Raw genomic sequence first — 19694 nt, 5'->3', positions numbered from 1 at the left:
TGCCTTGACATATGAGCAAGAGACTGCTGGCCTTCCAGCATTTATATCCTAACCAATTTATAACTTTGTATGTAAGGCCCACAACACTGAGTGAACTTGAAACTGAATTGGCAGCCTATGTAGAATGCAGAGTGATGATGCGCTCTACCGTGAGTGATCTCTCAGTGCTTTATTCTTGACTAGAAACTTGCCTAATTTCAGGTTTCAGCAGGACAGGAAAAAAGGACCAGAATTCTTGAGAAATCTATGCTGTTCTTGCAGCTATTAATTTTGTATTGGCTAATCTGCATCTTTCACTCTTTGAATCATTGCAGTCCTGGAAACAGTCATGGAAAACTTTTCTAGTAAGAATATTGCCTAAAAGAGGGGAGAGCATTGTTCTCTGGTGCATCCACTTGATTACTTTTTCTGATGACAAGTGGATTCTTGGATCCAGTCCTACTTACTGTTCACATATCATTGCCTTTCCATCAGCATCAGTTTCTTCTAGTCTTTAAACTCAGATTTATTTTTTCTAATGATTATGTACAAGAAGGTTGTTATTTTAAAAATCTAATTATTCAGCATTGAAGGAGAATATGAAGACATTTTGTGTCTTTTACCCCTGACAGCTGTATTAAAAAAGCATTCAGAGAGTTTAAATTAGAAATGTCACAGCCCTCTAACACATTCCATTAATAACATCTTATGCAGAAAGAGAAGCCTTTGAGTTACTACTTGGAGTACACCACAAGCTTAGCAAGCAGTAGCTCTGGTCAAAGTTCCTGCCACCTGTACTATAGCACAGTTGTGTGTGCTTTTGGGTACCTACATGTTCTGAAAAACTCAAGCACTGAGTGTTTCTTCCGGGCTCCATTTGTCTAGGTACCATAAAATCTGCATATTCTTTACATTTTTATTGCTAATTTTCACATTTCTTATGTACTGAAAAAGATGCAGATAAAAATGGGGGTGGAAAGGCTTTTGCCTGGAAGGTCCGGTAATTCTAAGTGGGGACTAAGTGGGTCCACTGGGGTGGACTGCTTCTTTATAAATGAGCAGGAGGGCATCATGAAGAAACATATCACTGGAAAAAACCCAGCAACTTCCTTTTCTCCTATTGCTTTTTGCCTTTGTGGTCTTGAAACTATACTTAGCATTGTAATTTATTTTGGATTGTGGCAAAGCAAGCTGAGGTCAAGGTGAGTATTTCTGTTGATTGGCAGAATTGAGGATACCAGCACCTGCAGTTCTATCAGGTGTCTCTTCCCAGAAGCTGATTAGGATCCCTCCTCCCCTTTTGCCCACCAAGTTTCTTGAGACTACTGCTTTCAACTTGGTGATTTGCGGTTGTGAAATGTGCTCTAATTAATCTCTTCAAAGCTTTCTCTCTTGTAGATATTACAGGTAGGGTAATATTTGCTGAAGATACAGCTATTAAAACAATGAATTTGTGCATTTGCAGATTAGCGTGTGCCTGTGTCAGCTGCCAGATTTTTTTTTTTAAATGCCCAGTACTGAAATTTGTTTGTACTCACAGCTGACTGCTTGAAAAAATGGACAGAACAAACACTTGTGAATGACAGGTTGCACAGTTGCAAGGCAGACATCTTTCTAGGTCATTATGAACAGTCATGTTTTTACAACATGGTTGAAATAACGCAGTTTTGGGCAAATATGTATGTTAGCTGTGAGTTCAGTTTCCAGCTGGAGAAATTATTTAATGTTTGTGAGGTTTTGCCTCAGAAGAAGCGTACCTAATGGCGTAGATGCATGCTTATGTTATTAGACATATTTGACCTGATGACTCTTCTGTTCACTTTAGACATATTAAGTGACTTCTCTTAAGAATAAGTGTTTGTAGAATTGTATCAAGAAGGTATCTTTCTTTTGTAACATTCATAGGAATATTTTTACATTATTTTTTTTTCTTTTACTTTCATGCTTGCCATGTAAAATCCTTTCAGAAAGCAACAATGAACTGTAAGTAAACGAAATTCTCCAACAATTGTTTTGTTGCCCAATTTTATGGTCCCAAATGAGATGCAAAACTAAAGTAATGAAAGTATGAAGAATAAATTCCCAGTGTAGCTGCATATTATCAGATACATTGTAATTCAGTGATCACAGTGATAGTCTGTAGGACACCATCACTAAGCATCTAATTATTTAAATCAAATCCTGATGCTTTTTCAGTGATTAAATGGAAATGATATTGAGGGGAATGTAAATTTTTTTTTGGGGGGGAGAAGAGGTGAATATAAGAGAAAAAGTTGATAACAGCATTGGAATTAATGAGCTTTTTTAATGGTACAGACTGCAAATCATAAGCATCATCTTGAAGGCTTGGGGAAGGGATTAGCTTAATATTTCTTTGGGAAATGATTAGGGGAAACATTCAATGGCACTATTTGTGACAGTAGGAAGGGGAGATAATAATTTTAGAATTCATCCCTTCTAATAGCTTATTGGTTTCAAAACATTAACAAGCCCAACAACAGATATGTAAGGTAGCATAGATGTGCTTTATTCTACCGAAGCAAGGGTCCACAGGTGCTTCCTGGAGAATTTGAACTGCAGCTAAGTTCTCCCATGAATGTATAGCCTGGAAGGACTGAGCAAAACTTAAAAAAGGAAAACAATGTATAATGCTGTACTTGTCTAGAGTAAAAGCAAACTGTATACATTAAGAAATCGCAATGCTTTGCTGCTGCTGCATGTTTACTTCCCTTGCAACCTGAAATAATCTTTTACTTTATATACTTTACATATAAAGTTGAGTCTGCCATCAGCATAGAATATATCAGGATCCTGAAAATACAAATCATTGTATGTATCACCCTGTGTTTCAGTGTGAGCTTAAATTGCAGCAGACTCAGGTTAAACATTAGAAAACTTTCCAGTTGGGAGGGTAGTGAAGCACTAGACGAGATTGCTGGGGGAAGTCATCCATCCCTAGAACCTTTGGAACAAACTCTGCAAATACTCTCAGGAGGGGTATGGGTATGGTTTATAATCCCACCCCACCGCTTCATGTAACTTAGGATTTCTCAAAGTCGGTTCTACTCCTATTTTTCTGTGCCTTTTTTTTAGTGTGGGAAATTCAGAGCACAAGTCGTAGAATTGGGTGTTTGTTCTGAAAGCTGAAAAGAATACATCCTGGCAATTTAAATGGTGCTTTGAAGCAGCATTTCCTTGTCAGTAAGAATATTCTTACTTCCAGTAAGAAAAGAAAATCAACCATGCTGTTGAGGTTTGCTTTCAGGTTTTTGTGCTGTGTTTTTTGGCTTTCAAACAGTTTAGTGAAATACTACTCATTTAAAATTTAACAATTTCAGCTAATGAAAAATGTTGCTACACATTTTTTTTTAGCACTCATGACTTCTCTTTTAAGCTTTTAAATCACAATTCTCATTAAATGGGTAATTCAATTGCCGGGGTTTTGGGGGGTGAGGTTAGAAAGCAGAGGCCAAAAAAAAAGTAAATTCACTGATCCTATTTGAAGTCTGTAGCATCCAGCAGTTCACCTTCAACATCTTAAAATACATGTATATGATGTGTGAACTTGTTACATGTGCAGTAAAAACATTCCACTTGATTGCTTTAATTTTTGCCTACAGTGACTTCAACATACCTTATTGTATATTATATATATATATATAATATGACTCAAATACCTTATTTAAACTAATGCCTCCATTCATCTGAATAAATCATTGTAAGCCTGGTTTATTGTACCATATATAAAAAAGGCAAGCCTACAGTAGGCTTTATTTTGGTGTTGGGGAGTTGCATTTATTTTCTGGCTTCTTTATGCTATTTAAAGAAGGTGTTTTTCATCTGTTTCATCAGAAATTCATAGTTCATCCTCAGCCTCTCTGTGTGACTGCAGAAGACATAGAATTGTGGAATCACAACAGATTGGAAGTTGAGCAAGCTGAGGGTAAAAGCTTTTAATATGCTTATTCACAGCTGTAAGATCAGATTAAATAAAATATTCAGGACAGTAGAGAGCTCTCTTTTGAACATAAAAATTTCAGAAAACTAAAGGAGTATGACTTCAGAAATGTGGGGGTATTAAATAATACATGTGCTTTTGATAAATAGAGGAAGACAATCTGAATGATGGTAGGAGAGAAAAATGGTAATATTTGAACGTGGAAGCTCTTTACAGTCCTCTAAGAAGCTAAAAGCACATTACCCTATTAAAATGCCTTTTGCAGGTTGTTTTTAAACCCAAGTAGATAAAAATAAATGGAACTGAAAGCTTGCATGCAAAATGTTAATGTTGTGTACAGGCATTCTGGGGAGCATTAGGTAGTTTGAGGCTTGTAGTGAAATACTGAATTAGTAAGTATGATGGTGTTGGCAGCTGCTTCTGTATTGAAAGGTAGTAAGTATCTACATAATCTGAATTTATATGGGAATTTTCTCAACTTGTTTAATACACACTTACAGAAGAAAAATAAAGAAATATAGCCTTAGGTGGTGCTTTCAGGGGAGAGGGGAGAGATGGGAAAAAAACCTAATTTGTAGTAAATAGCATTCTTGGTAATATCTCTATTTTAATTTCTTTAGACTATGTCTGAATGTATCCAGCTCTCATTTGCTGTTTGTAGAATTGGGATTTACACGGTAAGGCAATGTTTTAACTAACTAAATAATTTTTGTTACTGTTAATGCCATTTGAGTGAAAAGAAGTTACTTACCTTTTTGGAATCAATCAGGATTAAGTAATGCAGTTAGGAAAAGGGATTTGTCATATCAGTTTACATAAACAGGCTACAGCATGGTTTTGTCCTCTCAAAGACTTACTAGTACTAGGACAGAAAAAGTATTCTTTTCTTTAATTAAACAGGTAAAGAAAAATTCAGGCAACCACTTAAGCTGTAAGAAAGTTCAGAAGTCATGTGTATTAGTTCTGGCCTACTGTAGTTGCTGAAGGGTTTGTACACATTTGAATATCCATGATGTTTGAGTAATGTCATAATTGTTCTAAGCTTTGTCTGGAGTGCCTTAATATTTGCCAAATGCTGTTAAGTTGAATTTACCAAACATAATTAAGTTATTTAAAAGAAGCATGAGGTTTACTTCAAACATATGTCCCAAATGTACTAAGTTGTTTGTTTTAGGTGTTGGATTTTAGTTGGGGTTTATTTTTTTTTTTCCTGCTTTCAGTTGTTCCAGTTAATGATGAGAACAGTTAGACGAATGAGGCGTTTTGTAGAAATTTGTTGTGTAAGCTCGGATTACACAACGTGTAAGACACTGTTGCTCAAATCACGCTTCAAATCCTGAAGCTTTTGGAGTGGGAGTGCTGCTCCTTCTGCTAATACTTTTAAGGAGGAAGTCTGGCACATGCCACTTACTGTTTTATTAGGCTGTACAGTCAAAATTGTAGGTGATGAGCACTAGGTAGCACCATTAACTGTTGATGACAGCATTGCAAAACTTAATTTTTGCTTTTAGTATTAGAATTTAGTTCAGGTAGGATTTAGTACCTGCTTGAAGTTTGGTTTTTGGTGTTTTTTTTGGTTTTTCTTTTTTTTTTTTTTTTTTCCCATGACGTTTGACCGCATCCTGTTTTCAGCAGCTGAAAGACTATTTTCTAAATGGCAGAAAAGAACAGATTTGGGCAATATAGACAAAATCCTCATGGATGAATCTGCTGCTTCCACAGTCAAAGGCATATTTTCCTGTGGTATTTAAGTTCCTTGGGAAGACTTTCTCCAAATTCCTATGTGATAAGAGTATGCTTATCTTGAGGGATCAGAGAGGGTTACAGTATGAGGTTTTAATGGCTGCAGGGTATGCAAACCATCTGTCAACTCTTTAGAAGGCTATAGCAAGTTGTCCAGATTAATTTGAGAGGATGTCATAGCAGGGGGTTGGAACTTGATGACCTTAAGGTCCTTTCCAACCTTAGCTATTCTATGCTTCTATGATTCTATGTCCAAGTATAAATGTATGCGTGTTGCAGAATCAGGTATAAGCAAGTATAATGTATAGCGAAAGACACCGTTTCTATTTTAGTTTAAAATAGCTAAGTGTGGTGTGTATACTGCACTGCACTGCTAAGTTGTGATAGCTGCAGTTATAGTGATAATTGGATAACTAATATTGTGACCTTTTGGGTAGCATAATATTTAATTTCATCAAACATTTTAAATAATAAAATATAAAGAGTTAGCTTTATTTATGAAAATGTTGTGAGAAACTGATTTCATTGACTGCTGGTATTTAAGAAAGGAAAGCCAGGAGGATGATGAGTAGACTTAAGAGCCTCCACAGATGCAGTACTGTGGCCACAGTGTAGAGGCAGGACATGCATCCCACTTCAAGGATAAAATAGTTCCTTTAGGAAAGTGCTAAGTGCTGAGAGTACTTGCTTATAGAGGCGTGCTTGTCATTAGAAAGGTGAGTTTTCAGGTGGTCTGACTGGAGAGTGGGTTTGGACAACTTTGGTGTCAGAGTAAAGGGAGAGATCTGCTGAAGCGGGAGCTATGAGGAAGCACAGAGTGATAGTTCTCCCTCCTCATTGTGCCCTGCTCATGCTCAGTCATGTAACTTGGTTACTGGATTTGTTGCTCAGGTGTGCGAATGTCTGGTATCTAGCAAGTATGGTGCTTCTTACTGATGTCAATAAGCAAAATTCCAGTTCATATTTCCCATTTAATTAATTCCTCATGTCTAGTATTGTATGCTTTCTACTGTATGCTGTTTTGCAGACTTAATAGACTTTTTGTTGTTTTGATTGATTTTTATCTAAAAGCTAAATAGTCTCTCAAATGACAGTCCTTTCCAGCACCATGTATTTGGTTTGTACTGTATTACCTGGACACTTCCTGTTCTGCATGTCCTCATCCTACAGTGCTGCAAGTATCTTGCAAAGGCTTTTAGTCCTTTGGACTACAGACATCTCAATTGTTAGTCTGTTATCAAGCTGCTTATCAGTTGCACTCTTGAGCACCCATTACTTCAGCTGTACTACTCCATTAAATAGGCTTCCTGTTTTTCAGGCCTGTATGGATTATGAGATGGAGGGAGGGATTATGTAGTTACCCATGGCAAAAGAGCCTGTGCTGCCTTCAGCCACCATGACTAAGAGGATAAAGTTTCATTGTCTTGAGCTAGGAAAACTACAGATCTTTGCAAGAGTGCAGAAAGAGATGTGATACCCATTTTGGGGGGATTAAACCAGATGAGATTGCTTAGATGTGTATACCCTTGAAGGGGGGGGGAGTGGAAAAGCAGAGTGGTTAATATGAAAACTGTTTAGATATTGTAAAGATCTGAAGCTGAAAGATGTGTATCCTGAAATAAAACATTACCATAAACTTAAATGAAAACTTTTTGGATTAAAAAGACAATCAGCCAACCAAAGTAGATCTCCATTTCCTCTCTGTGTTTCACACAGCTTCTTCACACCTTCTGGCAGAAGTATCAGTCATTTCAGCTGCCTGTTCCTGCTTTTTCCACCATACTAGTGTCTGAGTCAGACATGACAGTTGGAAGTGTGGGAACAGGCAGACACTACTTCTTGAATCCGTGTGTCTATGGAGATTGCAAGCATATGACAGCTTGTAGCAAAATTTACCATGATACCATTAACTTCCTTTCCATTGCTGATATAATTTTCTTAACCAAGTAAAAATCTTAGTAAAATAGCAATGGAGAGTTCAGCCTGCATGAGCTTTAGAGGAAAAATAATCCAGAATTTGTTGTCTTGTGAGGCAGTTTTTGTCATGGGATGTTTTCCACTTCATAGCTATTTAGGACTCCATCTCAGAAACTGTGCATGATTGTATGCCTGCACATCTCTGAAAGGCTCTCTGATACTCTGTACTAGGCTTTGAGATGTCTTTCCTTCTCAACTGTTTGCATGTAATAGTAAACTTTTTAAACAGGATAGTTTCTTCCTGTTCCTAACCCCTAAATGTGATTCCAGGAATAAGCAAAAAAGTAATTTACCTATTGCTCACTATTTTGGATAAAAAAACTAGGACAGAAGCCTTTGCAGTGGTGAGAACCATACAGAAAAATCTAAGGAGACTTAGTGGAAATTTCGTCCTTTGCTGGTATGTGTTAGGAAAAAAAGCTACCTCAGAATATTGTCCCTTTTCAGGAAATTAGAAAGTAACAGTTTTCCTTGATTACAGAATATGGCATCAGTAGATAAATGATTGGGAAACACTAATTTAAAAGCAAAGCAATAAGGATACTGAAAAGCTCTCTGTAGAGCTTTCTGGTTCTCAGACAGTGGGTATGGCAAAAGAGATGCACTCTAGCAGCATTGCATCAATGTTAGCATCTTCTTCCTGACACTGATGAGTAATGGATATTTTGGTATCAATGGCCTCTTGGCTTGAGTTTGTGCTGTGATATTGGAAAAACATGATGCATTTATATGACTGTGCTTACTATAATTTATATACAGTGAGTGTAGTAAATGATGCAAATGTGCTTTTAGTTCTCTGGTTTACTTTGGATTAATTTACGTTTGTCTTTTTTTATAATGATAAATTCATGTCATGAAATGGTTTGACTGGAAACAGCTGGTGTGGTAAGGAATTTGATGATAGAACAAAATAGCAATAACATTCGTTCATGAAGTGCTGGAGGGAAACCTCTGCAGAGAATTCAACTGAGGTAGTAACTAAAGGCAGTCATGGAATAGGAGGTGATCATGGAGCATGTCTGGAAAGATTCAGGAGCCAGCCTGACTTACTGTATGGAAGGCTTCCTGTGAGACTCTACCCCTCCCCAACGTGGTTTCCCATTGGAAAATGCTAAGTTAAAGTAATAACAGTGCTCATGCTCATATAGCATATCCTGTCTACTCCTCCCTTTCCCATGTCATGTCCTTGACATGAGCAGCAAAACAAAGGCACAAAAGGGCAGCAGGAAAAAATCCTTTTATGTGCTACCCTTTGGGAAATGTGGATAATTCCATTCTCAGTCACTGTTGATATTCCGTGGGTAGACTGCTGGAAAGGAAAGGTACAAATCCTTTCAACTTTGAGCCTTAAATAAAAGGTTCTTGCTATCTGCTAGAGGTTTGGCAGTAATCTGCATTTAATGGGTCTATGTCCACTTTGTTGCTGCAAATCTATAGTCAAGCTGCTTGAGCCATGCTGGTTGTGGTGTGTGTTGCTACCGACTTGAACAGGAGAAAGAGAAGCAGAATGTCCTAATGCAGGAGTTCTTCTGTGGGTGTGAATGGTTAGATATGCTGTGGATGTTTTTGCTATGAGACTTTCTCTTCTACTTTTCTGAAATAAAGAATTGTGATTTCCTGCCCCCATGGGGCAGGTAAAGACAGGTGAAGTGGGAAATCATCAAGGCTGGGCTAGGAGTGAGGATTAGAATACAGTTCTCTGCTCTTCTCTCTGCAGAGTTCATTGGTTAAAATGAACCGTCCTGGAATTGCTAAGCAACCTCTTCTTTCAACCAGAGCCACATTGCCTGCTCAAAGAGCTCAGCAGTTTGGTCCAACCAATGCTGCTGCAACAGCATTACTTCCCAAGCTAATACCTGGTATACACTGTACTTGCAGTCCTTCAGCAGCCTCTGACAGCTGCTGATTGATTTCTCTGGGAAAGGTGGGGTTTGCTAAGATAGCGATTTGTTAGTTTTTTGCACAGAATGAGGTGTCTGGCAAACTTGCAGGCTGCAACAGAGCTTTGTCCTAAATTAGGGACTCTATGAACTTAGGTTGTATTCCTTTTGACTAGTCCCTGCTGTCTGTGGCCCCTTCCTGTTCCAGAAAACAGCAGTGGTGTTCCACAGACCACTAACTTTAGGGAGGACTAGGGAAAAAAGCCCAGATCCTCATTTCAAGAGTCTCAAATATTTTCTGTTTAGGCAATTTGCCTTTCAGTTTGTATTTCTCAAAGCTATGTGGTTAGTTATCCTGTACATAAACACTGTTTTGCATCTTCTCTTTGGAAGTCAGGATTCCTGATCTTCAGTGTTGCTGTCTTTCTGGAAAACAGAAAGTACTGGCAAAATGACATGTTTTGCTTCAGTGGCTGGTCTACGTGAAAGATAAACTACTCCTGTAGGCTCAAGTTATGCAAGGGGTGATTGTGTGAGCATGGAATTTTCCTAGTGGCCTCTGCTGAGCATCCTTTTTTTGTACAGTTTGCAAAGTAGTGTCTTTAATTACAAAAATAAATAATTATTTTAAGTGAATAATCAATTTAAAATCTAAATTGCAAGTTCATTGCAAAGTAAAGGTATTAAAAAACCTGACAATCTCCAATGAAAAATATCACATGTATGCCTTGTGACCGTGGACTCAGGAAGATGCTAGTAGGGCATGCTAACTTACCAGGTGGCAAGTGTACAAATCCAGCAGTTAGCTGTATGATTTGATTTATAGAGGGGGGAAAAAGACTGGAAATGGCTCTTTAGTGAAAGTGATATTTTTTTTGTCTTTGAAGTTCTGTAGTCCAGAGGTGGGGACTGCGCATAGCCGTGAGGTTTGCAAAGAAGCAAGTTAATTTGCAAGGATTCCTGGAGTCTGGCTGGGCCATTCTGTGTTGTGTTGAAAAATGCCGCTGCAATTATGCAAAATTTGCATGCACTGCTCTGTGTGTGCAATCATATCCTTTACTTTGTACAGTTACATGAATAAGACTCTAACAGGTGATTTGCAAGTAGAAAAAGTATCAGTAATAAATACGATTCATAGCATTTGCATCCAGCTGTTTTAGTTGTATATATTGTTCTGTAATTACTCACACTCTTCCCATTTTTAATAGATTTATATTGCTGGGTACTATGTTGTTGAAGAGTAGAAAATTATAGTGTTTAATAGGCATTGTAACTTCATACAATGGTTCTACTGGTGTAAATGTGTATAAATAGACATACATACATACATAAATATACATACTTCTATTTGAAAAGGTAGCTTTTGGGTAATTAAATGTGTTAGTATTTCAAATGCCATTCTGGGCAACACGCTTTCAGAAACCGGTAAGATGTAAGAAGTGACGTCTTTGTGTCCTGGAAGGCAGAGGTTACTTACAGCTATCACATGGCATGTTGTAACAAAGACTAAATTTAAAGTTTCTTTTTCTGATGTTGTCACAGTTGCCTATATGAATGTAGGGAAATCTCTTGTACCTCCCTTTGCAGCAGTGTTTGTTCCAAGGCTTCTCAAACTTGCAACTTCAATTTCTTAGCTGCCAGTTAAAGTGCTAGACCCACCTTGTTTCCCTCAGCCCTTTTGACATCCTCTTTAAGCGCACAGAAACACAAATTGTTGTGCAGTTATTTTATGAACGTTGCATCTCAGGCCAAAATGTGACCTACCGTTTTTGCCTATTATTCTTGCTCTTTGAGGAGCAGTACTCCTTTGTGCTTTCAGTATGTTTTCTTCTTGTTGAAGAGAAACAAGTGGTGCAGCGCACAGGCCTTCCTCAATCCAAGTTGTATTAAATACATCTGCATGACCTGTTTGAAATAAATACACATGGCAAGAGCTGCAAGACTGCAGCTATCAATTCTAGCTAGGACAGGGTTGAAGCAGAATTCTCTTAATCTCTGACCATTCTGTGGCAGTGTGTCCTGGGACAGGCTTGGGAAACCTGCATAACTCCGTGATCACCATGCCCCAGAGGTGTGGTTAATAGTACCCACAGATAATTTTCTGTCTCTAGCTCCTCTGATAATCGCCTTCTGAGTTTCAAGTGGAAGGCCCTGTTTTCCCCCTCTGGGTTTGTTGATAGGCCGGGTGAACTCCTTGAACTGGACGTAGTAAGTGAATTTGATCTGGTAGATATATCCCTCAGCTCCAGCTGATTGCAGGGTGAAGATTGAGAGTCTGAGTCCCCAGTAGTCGAGGCAGTCCATCTGGCAGTTGATCCACTGCTTGTTATTTCCTGGCTTGAACCATAGTGATTCAACATCTCCAGTGACTCTGATCGTGCTAATCTCGGGTTTGGGGGTGAAATATCGTTTGACGGGTCTGTTGGCAATAAATCTCTTGGCAGATGACCGCACGGTGAAGGGGTCAATGGTTTCTTTGTGGATATCTCCTGGGACGTATTCTTTAATGCCGCCATTGTACTCAAGATGAGTGGTGCCTGTGGTTTCTGGCATGTTTCATGGTTCTGCATGTTCAATGTTTTTGATTCAGCTGCTTATGGAATTACCCCAATGTAATCTGCTAGTGTTCGTCACCATCCACTTTCATCCCACAGTTCAGTTATTCATTATCTATTTTCTACACTCCCATTCTGTTCTATAGTCCCTTAAGCATCACGTTTGTTTTCTTCACTTCTCTGATGTCATTAAACTTCATCCTAGCCTTCTCTGTTAGATCAGACTTCTTGCCACTGACAAAAATGTTTTTTATTCTAAGATCTCACTTTGTACCTCAGACTTGTTTCTTAGTCTTGGTTTTTAATTTCCTCCAGTTTTAGCAGTGTTTTAACTTTTCCATTTGTTTGCTGGGGTGAGGGGTGGTGATGGAAGGGGGCGTGTGCAGATGAAACATTTTGAGGTAAATTGTGTGCTAGAATCTATTTCCCTCAATTCCATTAATAATAGTTTTCAGCACTGTTCACTCTGTATTATAGTCAGCAAATGTCTTGCTAAAGTTTTATTTACAGAAGTTGTATATGAGTTTTTACTGTGGCATGTTCAGTATGTTGAACTGTTGCAGATATTTTCTGTTGCTGTTTAGGCACTGAGCACTGCTTTATTCCTTCTTAAACTAGCTTGGGTAACTTTCTCATGTGAGTGTCTGCGTTTTGTACTAAAAACTGATTCCTTACTTGAAAAGTGAGCTTTAATTCTTTGTGGAGCTTTGCAAGAGCTGTTTGGGGTGCTAGGGAAGGCTTTTCTGTAAAGGTCTTTTCGATGGCTGTTTTGGGTGTGTCAAGGTTGAAATGCCTCATTTTTAATGAAAAGCTTAATTAAGAAAAGTGCTTAATAGTTGAATTAATGGATTAACGTGTTGCTGATGCATGATTTCATGGCACCAATGGGTGAAGTATGCAAAGCCTCAGAAACAGAGTCTGCCTTGATGCACAAATGATTCTGTTTCTCATTTTCATGTGATAGAATCATGACAAATAGGGCTGAAAGGAATGAGTGTCATCTAATACATCCCTGGCTCAGAAACAGAATGAGCTACAGCAAAACCATCTTGGACCAGACATGTTCTCTAAAATACCCCAGCAGATGTCATAATGTCCTCTAGCACTCTCTTCCTGAGCTTGACAAGGAATACTCTGTTCTACAGAACTGTTTTCTTTTACACACTTTTTTATTAAGTTCTAACTTATATCTCCTGTTAATTTCTCTTGCTACAGTTTAAGCTCTTCAAGCCCCAGGTTGGATGGGGCTTTGAGCAACCTGGTCTAGTGGAAGGTGTTCGTAATCATTGCAGGGGGGTTGGAACTGGATGATCTTTAAGGTCACTTCCAGCTCAAACCGTTCTATGATTCTTTGTCATACACAGGGCAAACAGAGAGAAATGTCTGTTCCTTTGTTGTTTGAAAACTTGTTGTCATATACTTTCTCAGCTTTCTGTAAATAAACAAATGGGTCATTCTGCACAGAACCCCAAAGTTGAAACTAGAGCAAGGAGTTATTTGTGTGGCAGGTTACAATTCAGAGGTGCTGCTAAGTAGTTTCCCTTTCTTCTTTTGCCTTATTTACTTCAATAAAACAGGCATCGGAGCAGCTTATTATTTTCATGCAGAACTTATTAAAGTGCTTGATAAGGGTAATTTATTGAGTAGGCACTCTTCCATCAAGAATACCTGGAAAGACTCTTAGAAGACAGAATCATAGAATCGTAAAATGGTCAGAGCTGGAAGGACCTTAAGATCACCAAATTCCTGCCATGGCCAGGGACAGCATCCACGAGCCCAGGTTGCTCAAGGCTTTGTCCAGCCTGGTGTTGAACACTGCCAGGGATGGAGCATTCACGATTTCCTTGGGCAACCTGTTCCAGTGCCTCATCATCCTCACAGTAAAGGATGTCTTCCTTGTATCTAACCTAAATCTCTCCTGTTTAAATCTGAACTCATTACCCCTGTCCTATCACTACAGTCCCTAATGAAGAGTCCCTCTCTGGCATCCTTGTAGGCCCCCTTCAGATACTGGAAGGCTGCTAGGAGGTCTCCACGCAGCCTTCTCTTCTCCAGGCTGAACAGCCCCAACTTTCTCAGCCTGTCTTCATATGGGAGGTCCTCCAGTCCCCTGATCATCCTCGTGGCCTCCTCTTGCCTTACTCCAACAGCTTCAGGTTCTTCTTATGTTGGGGACCCAGAACTACACAGAGTGTACCAAGTGCACCAAGTGGGGTCTCATAAGAGCAGAGTAGGGGGGCAGGATCACCTCTTTTGCCCTTTTGATGCAACCCAGCACATGGTTGGTTTCTGGGCTGCGAGCGCACACTGAAGCCGGCTCATGTTGAGTTTCTCATCGACCAACACCCCCAAGTCCTTCTCCGCGGGGCTGCTCTGAATCTCTTCTCTGCCCAACCTGTAGCTGTGCCTGGGATTGCTCCGACCCAGGGGTAGGACCTTGCACTTGGCATGGTTAAACTTCATCAGGTTGGCATCAGCCCACCTCATAAGTGTGTCGAGGTCCCTCTGGATGGCATCCCTTCCCTCCGGCGTATCAACCGAACCACACAGCTTGGTGTCATCGGCAAACTTGCTGAGGGCGCACTCAATCCCCCTGTCCATGTCACCGACAAAGGCATTGAACAAGACTGGTCCCTACATTGATCCCTGAGGGACACCACTCGTTACTGGAATGCAGTTGGACATGGAGCCATTGCCTTCAACTCTGTCTGTGGCCATCCAGCCAATACCTTATCCACTGGGGGGTCCATCCATCAAATTCATGTTGCTCCAATTCAGATACAGTGTCGAACTGTGTGCGGGACAGTGTCAAACGATTTGCACAAGTCCAGGTAGATTACATCAACCGCTTTGCCCCTTTCCATCATTTCTGTAGTCCCATCATACAAGGCCACCAAATTGGTCAGGTATGATTTGCCCGTGTTTGCTGTTACCAGCCACCTCATTGTTTTTCATGTGCCTTAACATTGTTTCCAGGAGATTTCCATGATTTGCCAGGCACAGAGATGAGACTGACTGATCTATAGTTCCCTGGGGATTTACAGCATAATAGAACTATTTCCTATTTGGTTAAGGTTCTAGGAGGAGGCGAGACCTCTAGGGCTTTCAGTGGGAGAATGTTTTGTTGCTTAAATTAGAGAAGGTGAGATTAACTCACTTTTTATGCATAAGCATTAATATGGTTATGATGATTAAACTGTCAATCTAAATGATTGCTGTTTGTTCAGGTATTTCTTGCTTCTTATAAAACAAATCAAATGGTTTAGTGTCTTGCTGCATTTGAAGGGGTAAACAAAATACAGTTTTCAACCCAATTAAGGTGTCCACTTTCTACTTACTGTTATTTGCAAGTTTCTGTTTAGACTTTATGTGTAGTCTAGAAAGTTTCTCTTCTGTCACATTTGTTTGCTTTGGAGTTTATCCAAAAGGCACTTGATTAAGGAGTTTCTCATAGCTTTTACAAACCCACATTTCAATTGGGGGAAAAAAGAAAAAAAATTGTTTATATTAATCTAGGTGCAAAATTCATAATAAATGCTGTATCTTGTCCATCTGTATTGCATTCATGTAATAAATGAAGTGTAATGTCTATTTTAAATTTTCAGATGCCTTTAGAAACCACAGAATATGGATTAAGAAACAGATCACCATCAGAATGTACCAAAATACTGTGTAAACATGAGTATTATCAGAAGACAGATTTTTCTTGAAAAACAAGTAGCTGCATATTTTGAAGGATAGGTTGAGTCAGATTGCTCTTGCTTCAGCTTTCAGTAGCACTGTGTTGTTCATTAATAAAGCTGAGGGATGGCAGTCAAAAAGGTTGTTAGATAAAGCAGTGAGTTAGATAAACCAGGGAATAAAAAGGGTGTTTTAACATGTGTGAAACAGATAGCTTTGGGATGCTTAAATGTTAAGCATCTTTTTGTTGATCTTGTTGGAAGCTGTGATGGTGATCTCACATGCAGGTTCTGACTGTGATAGGAAAATTTTCACCTACATATCATGGGTATATGCAAATATTAGTGGGTTTCTAAGGAAAAATATACATTTATTTTAGAGGTCATGGTCCAGATGTTATTTGATCTTCAGACAGCTCTTGCTAACTTTCATTACTTAATGTTATGTTAACGTAACATTAGATTACAAAATTGGTGATTGAGGAGCCACGGGCGCGAGGCTACTATCTGTGGGCTTATGACTGAATGCCTCTAAGTCAGAATCCTGCCTAGACGCTTGATGTTGTGCTGTTGCATCATTGGTCGCTTGAGATTGACCCAGGAGATGACAGTCTTGTTCAGAGTGCAGGGGTAAAGCCCTTTCCAGATCTTCGTTAGCGAAGACATGCCATCCTCATAGGAGAAGCAAAACTCTTATCCTCAAACCCGGGCAGATGGAGCTCCTTTAGCCTTGTAAGGCCATCCATCTAACAGAAGGACACTCTAACCACACCTATGACCTGAGGACGTTGCTGTCACCATCCAAGCTATCTAGGCCCTGACAGATAAACCTCAGGTGTGAAGGGTGGGGCCAGTTCTGCACATGCTGCGCCTCACCTAAAAAATCCACTGTGCAGGCCCAAAGGGTTTACTCACACTTGCAAAGCCCTGTAGCGAGAGGCGAGGGACGAAACGGTAGGTGACAAGGTGCACCGGAAGCCGCAGACCCAACCCTGCATGCAGGCAGTTCAGGACACTGGTCACTTGAGACTGACCCAGGAGATGACAGTCTCATGTGGAATCTTCCTGATTGCCTATGCAGCTTTTCTTCAATCAGTTTTGCCTATTCCACTTGCCCTTAGTCATTGTACTTGTAGTGAGTGTGGGTAATGCCCTTCCCAAATCTTCGTTCGCGAAGCCAAGCCATCATCAGATTACAAAATTGGTACAGGTTTTCTAGGTTTTTTCTTAGTCTGTAGTTTAATGATACGGTTCTACTTATCAACTGTATTTGGTTTGAAAGTTTAACATCTGTTAGAATTTTAGTACTTTTTCATGGAGGACAGCTTCTTGATTTTCCTCACCAATTTTGGATTGCCCTGCGAACTGAAGGGGCAAATAGCAGTATGTGGCAAAGAATGTAATTTTCAGTGCTGTCACTATCAAAATGGCAAAGCTGACCTATGTCAAATCTAGCTGAGTCAGTGTGTTTAAGAGACAAAGGACTGTACAGCTGGTTTTGGCATCTCCAGATTTTGAAATGCCTGTATGCAGTCTCTGAGCAGCAGTTCTAAACTGTTTTATGTGGTGGAATTAATGTTTGACTGCTGCATTTTTCAGGAAAGTTAATGTGAATTCCATTGTTTAAAACAGATCCCAGCAAACAACCAGAAGGGAATGAAGTTCAAGAGGAAAGAGAAGAAGCAGCAAGTTTTTTAGGGAGAAGAAAAAACACTTCTTCTTTTTTTTTTTTTTTTTCCTCCACATGGTGGAAGTGTGAAATGAATTCTCAAAACAGTGTAAAGCCAAACCCAGAAAAATGAAAACCACAGAAATGAAAACTGATTTCCAAACAATAAATTTCTATTGCCATTTTTTTGAAAAACATTTGAAAATAATTTGGTTTGGGGCTAGTTCCTGTACCATACAATTAAAACAGAGATAGATTGTGTTGTTATCTATTTATTATTATATAGATATTATTATAGTGTTTAATTGAGTTGCATCTTTATATAAAATGAAGATCATTTTATATCATATATAAAAGTGGAAGAGTCAGTTGCTTTTGTGTGGTGTCACGAGGCAAGTATCTAATAATTTGAGCACATTTTTGTCTTAGAAGTACCTCTGTAATGTGAAAGTACCTCTGTACCTCTGTAAATGTGAAAGAAAACAAGTTTTTAGAAATCGGCGTCATGCATGTTGTTTTCAAAAAGCCTGATAGCAGAATGGTGGTTTAATAAAATTAAATACATTTTACAGTGATCATGAGATTGAGATAATTTAAACAAACATCTCTGTGTGGTGAGGACTTCACAGTTGTGATGTGGTATTTTTGAAGGTTGGTTGGTCTTGGTGTGGTTTTTTGGAACTGGTTCTTTGGTTTTTTTCTCCCCAAGGCTTATTTTGATCTTCTCTTACAGAAATATAGTATATAAGTTGTACTTCAAAATGTATTACTTGTAGTGAAATACAGGATTATTCTAGTGTATGACCTGCTACTTGGTCAGCAAAGAATATTAATAAATGAAATTAAAAGCAATTTTGTATGGGGTCAGAGAGGTCCTATGATAGTTTGTATGATGAGTGTCTGCATCTGTAGTACCTTCTGTGCTGTAAAAATGCTTCAGACTCATTTTGGCTCCTTATCCAGGATTCTCAGAATGTGGTTTGAAATAAAAGTGGTCAGCTTTAACAGTTTGTGTCCTCAGGTTTCAGGAAATAGGTGTAAACCTGCAGTTGTGCTGGTTGATTTCTGTGCTGGTTGATTTCTTTTAATGCTGACTGTGATCTTCTGTGCTCACTCCTTGTGGATGAGAGTGTTCCACTTAAACTTTTCATCTCCTGCTCTGATTTGGCTGGACTCTTATTTTGGTTTTGACAGGAACCCAACTACATTTGCCTACAGAAATGTGTGTGTAAAGGAGAAGCATGGATTTTACTGAAGACTAACCTGAGTAATTAGGTTTGCTTCAGGCTCTAAAAGACCTATTACGTCATTGTGAGAGACCATATATGTGTATGCTGGAAGCTTCTTTGTAAGATAGTGTGAGAGGGTGTGCTGTCCTTGTGTAACTAGCTTGAAGATAAGGAGCCACCTGAATGTAAGCTGTAGCTTCTTGAGGTAGGTGTCACTTCAAGTATGTGTCCAAAGTGTAAGCAAACCTTAATTAAATTCCAGTGCAGTGCTCCCATAATTAAGCCAGAAAAGGGTCCTTAGGTGGTCTTGCTGCCTAGTCCTGTGTCTTTCAAGGGTGGTTATTTTTTTTCTATAGTTCAACATCCCCCTTGTATTTCTTTTGCTTAAAGCTTAAAACCAACTGTTTCATGAGGAAACAATAAGGATGGCTTTATTTTTGTTGGGGAAATCCAGGTTGAAGGTTCTGAATTGCCACACAGTGTGAATTGGAGGATATAGGTACCGGAGCCCTCCCTTTTTAAAGCTTTACACAAAGGGGTCTACAAAACATGAACTAAACTTTTTTTTCCTAAATGGCTAAACAGGATGTAGATACAAATAATAATTCAATACAAACTTATTTTGGTGGAGCTTTCTCACACAGAGCTTCTTGTATGTTGAGAAATGTAGTTTCCTTTTAGAAACAGCCCTTTCATCGGTTTCCGGACACTGCTTAAGATGAATTCATGCCATTTAAAGCAAACAAAAAAAGAGAATTAAAACCACTCATTCCAAGGTGTAATTTCTTTGTTAACAGTCATGTGTTGCCTTTTTTTTTTTTTTTTTTTTTTAATTTGATGGTTTTGAAATGCATTGTTCTTAATCAAAAACTGTTAAGATTTTTCATTAACGCTTTACAAAATCTTCAGAATGGTGGAGCAAGAAGCTGATCACGTACTGGAGTAAAGACTTCTCATGCCTACCATGTTAATGAAAGAACTGTATAGATTCTGTCTTTTTAGAGCATTCCTATTCTGCAGGTGA

At 39.0% G+C, this 19694-nt stretch overlaps 1 protein-coding gene across 2 annotated transcripts in view; it reads left to right on the top strand.

Annotated features, from left to right (window-relative positions):
• ARL15 (ARF like GTPase 15) overlaps positions 1-19694 on the top strand; it is a gene marked incomplete at both ends in the record, with an annotated part of 216528 nt that overhangs the window by 8881 nt on the left and 187953 nt on the right. The window contains one exon of one of the 2 annotated variants that reach the window (XM_080636791.1): positions 4561-4614. The exons of the other annotated variant lie outside the window; for it this stretch is intronic. Coding sequence (XP_080492917.1) covers positions 4561-4614 — 54 coding nt within the window. Of the gene's footprint in view, positions 1-4560; positions 4615-19694 lie in introns of those variants that run through there. 2 annotated transcript variants of the gene reach the window in all.

The sequence above is a fragment of the Psittacula echo genome (genome assembly GCF_963264785.1).
Source record: "Psittacula echo genome assembly, chromosome: Z".
NCBI classification, from domain to species: Eukaryota; Metazoa; Chordata; class Aves; order Psittaciformes; family Psittacidae; genus Psittacula; species Psittacula echo.
This window is presented reverse-complemented; position numbering and strand designations above follow the sequence as displayed.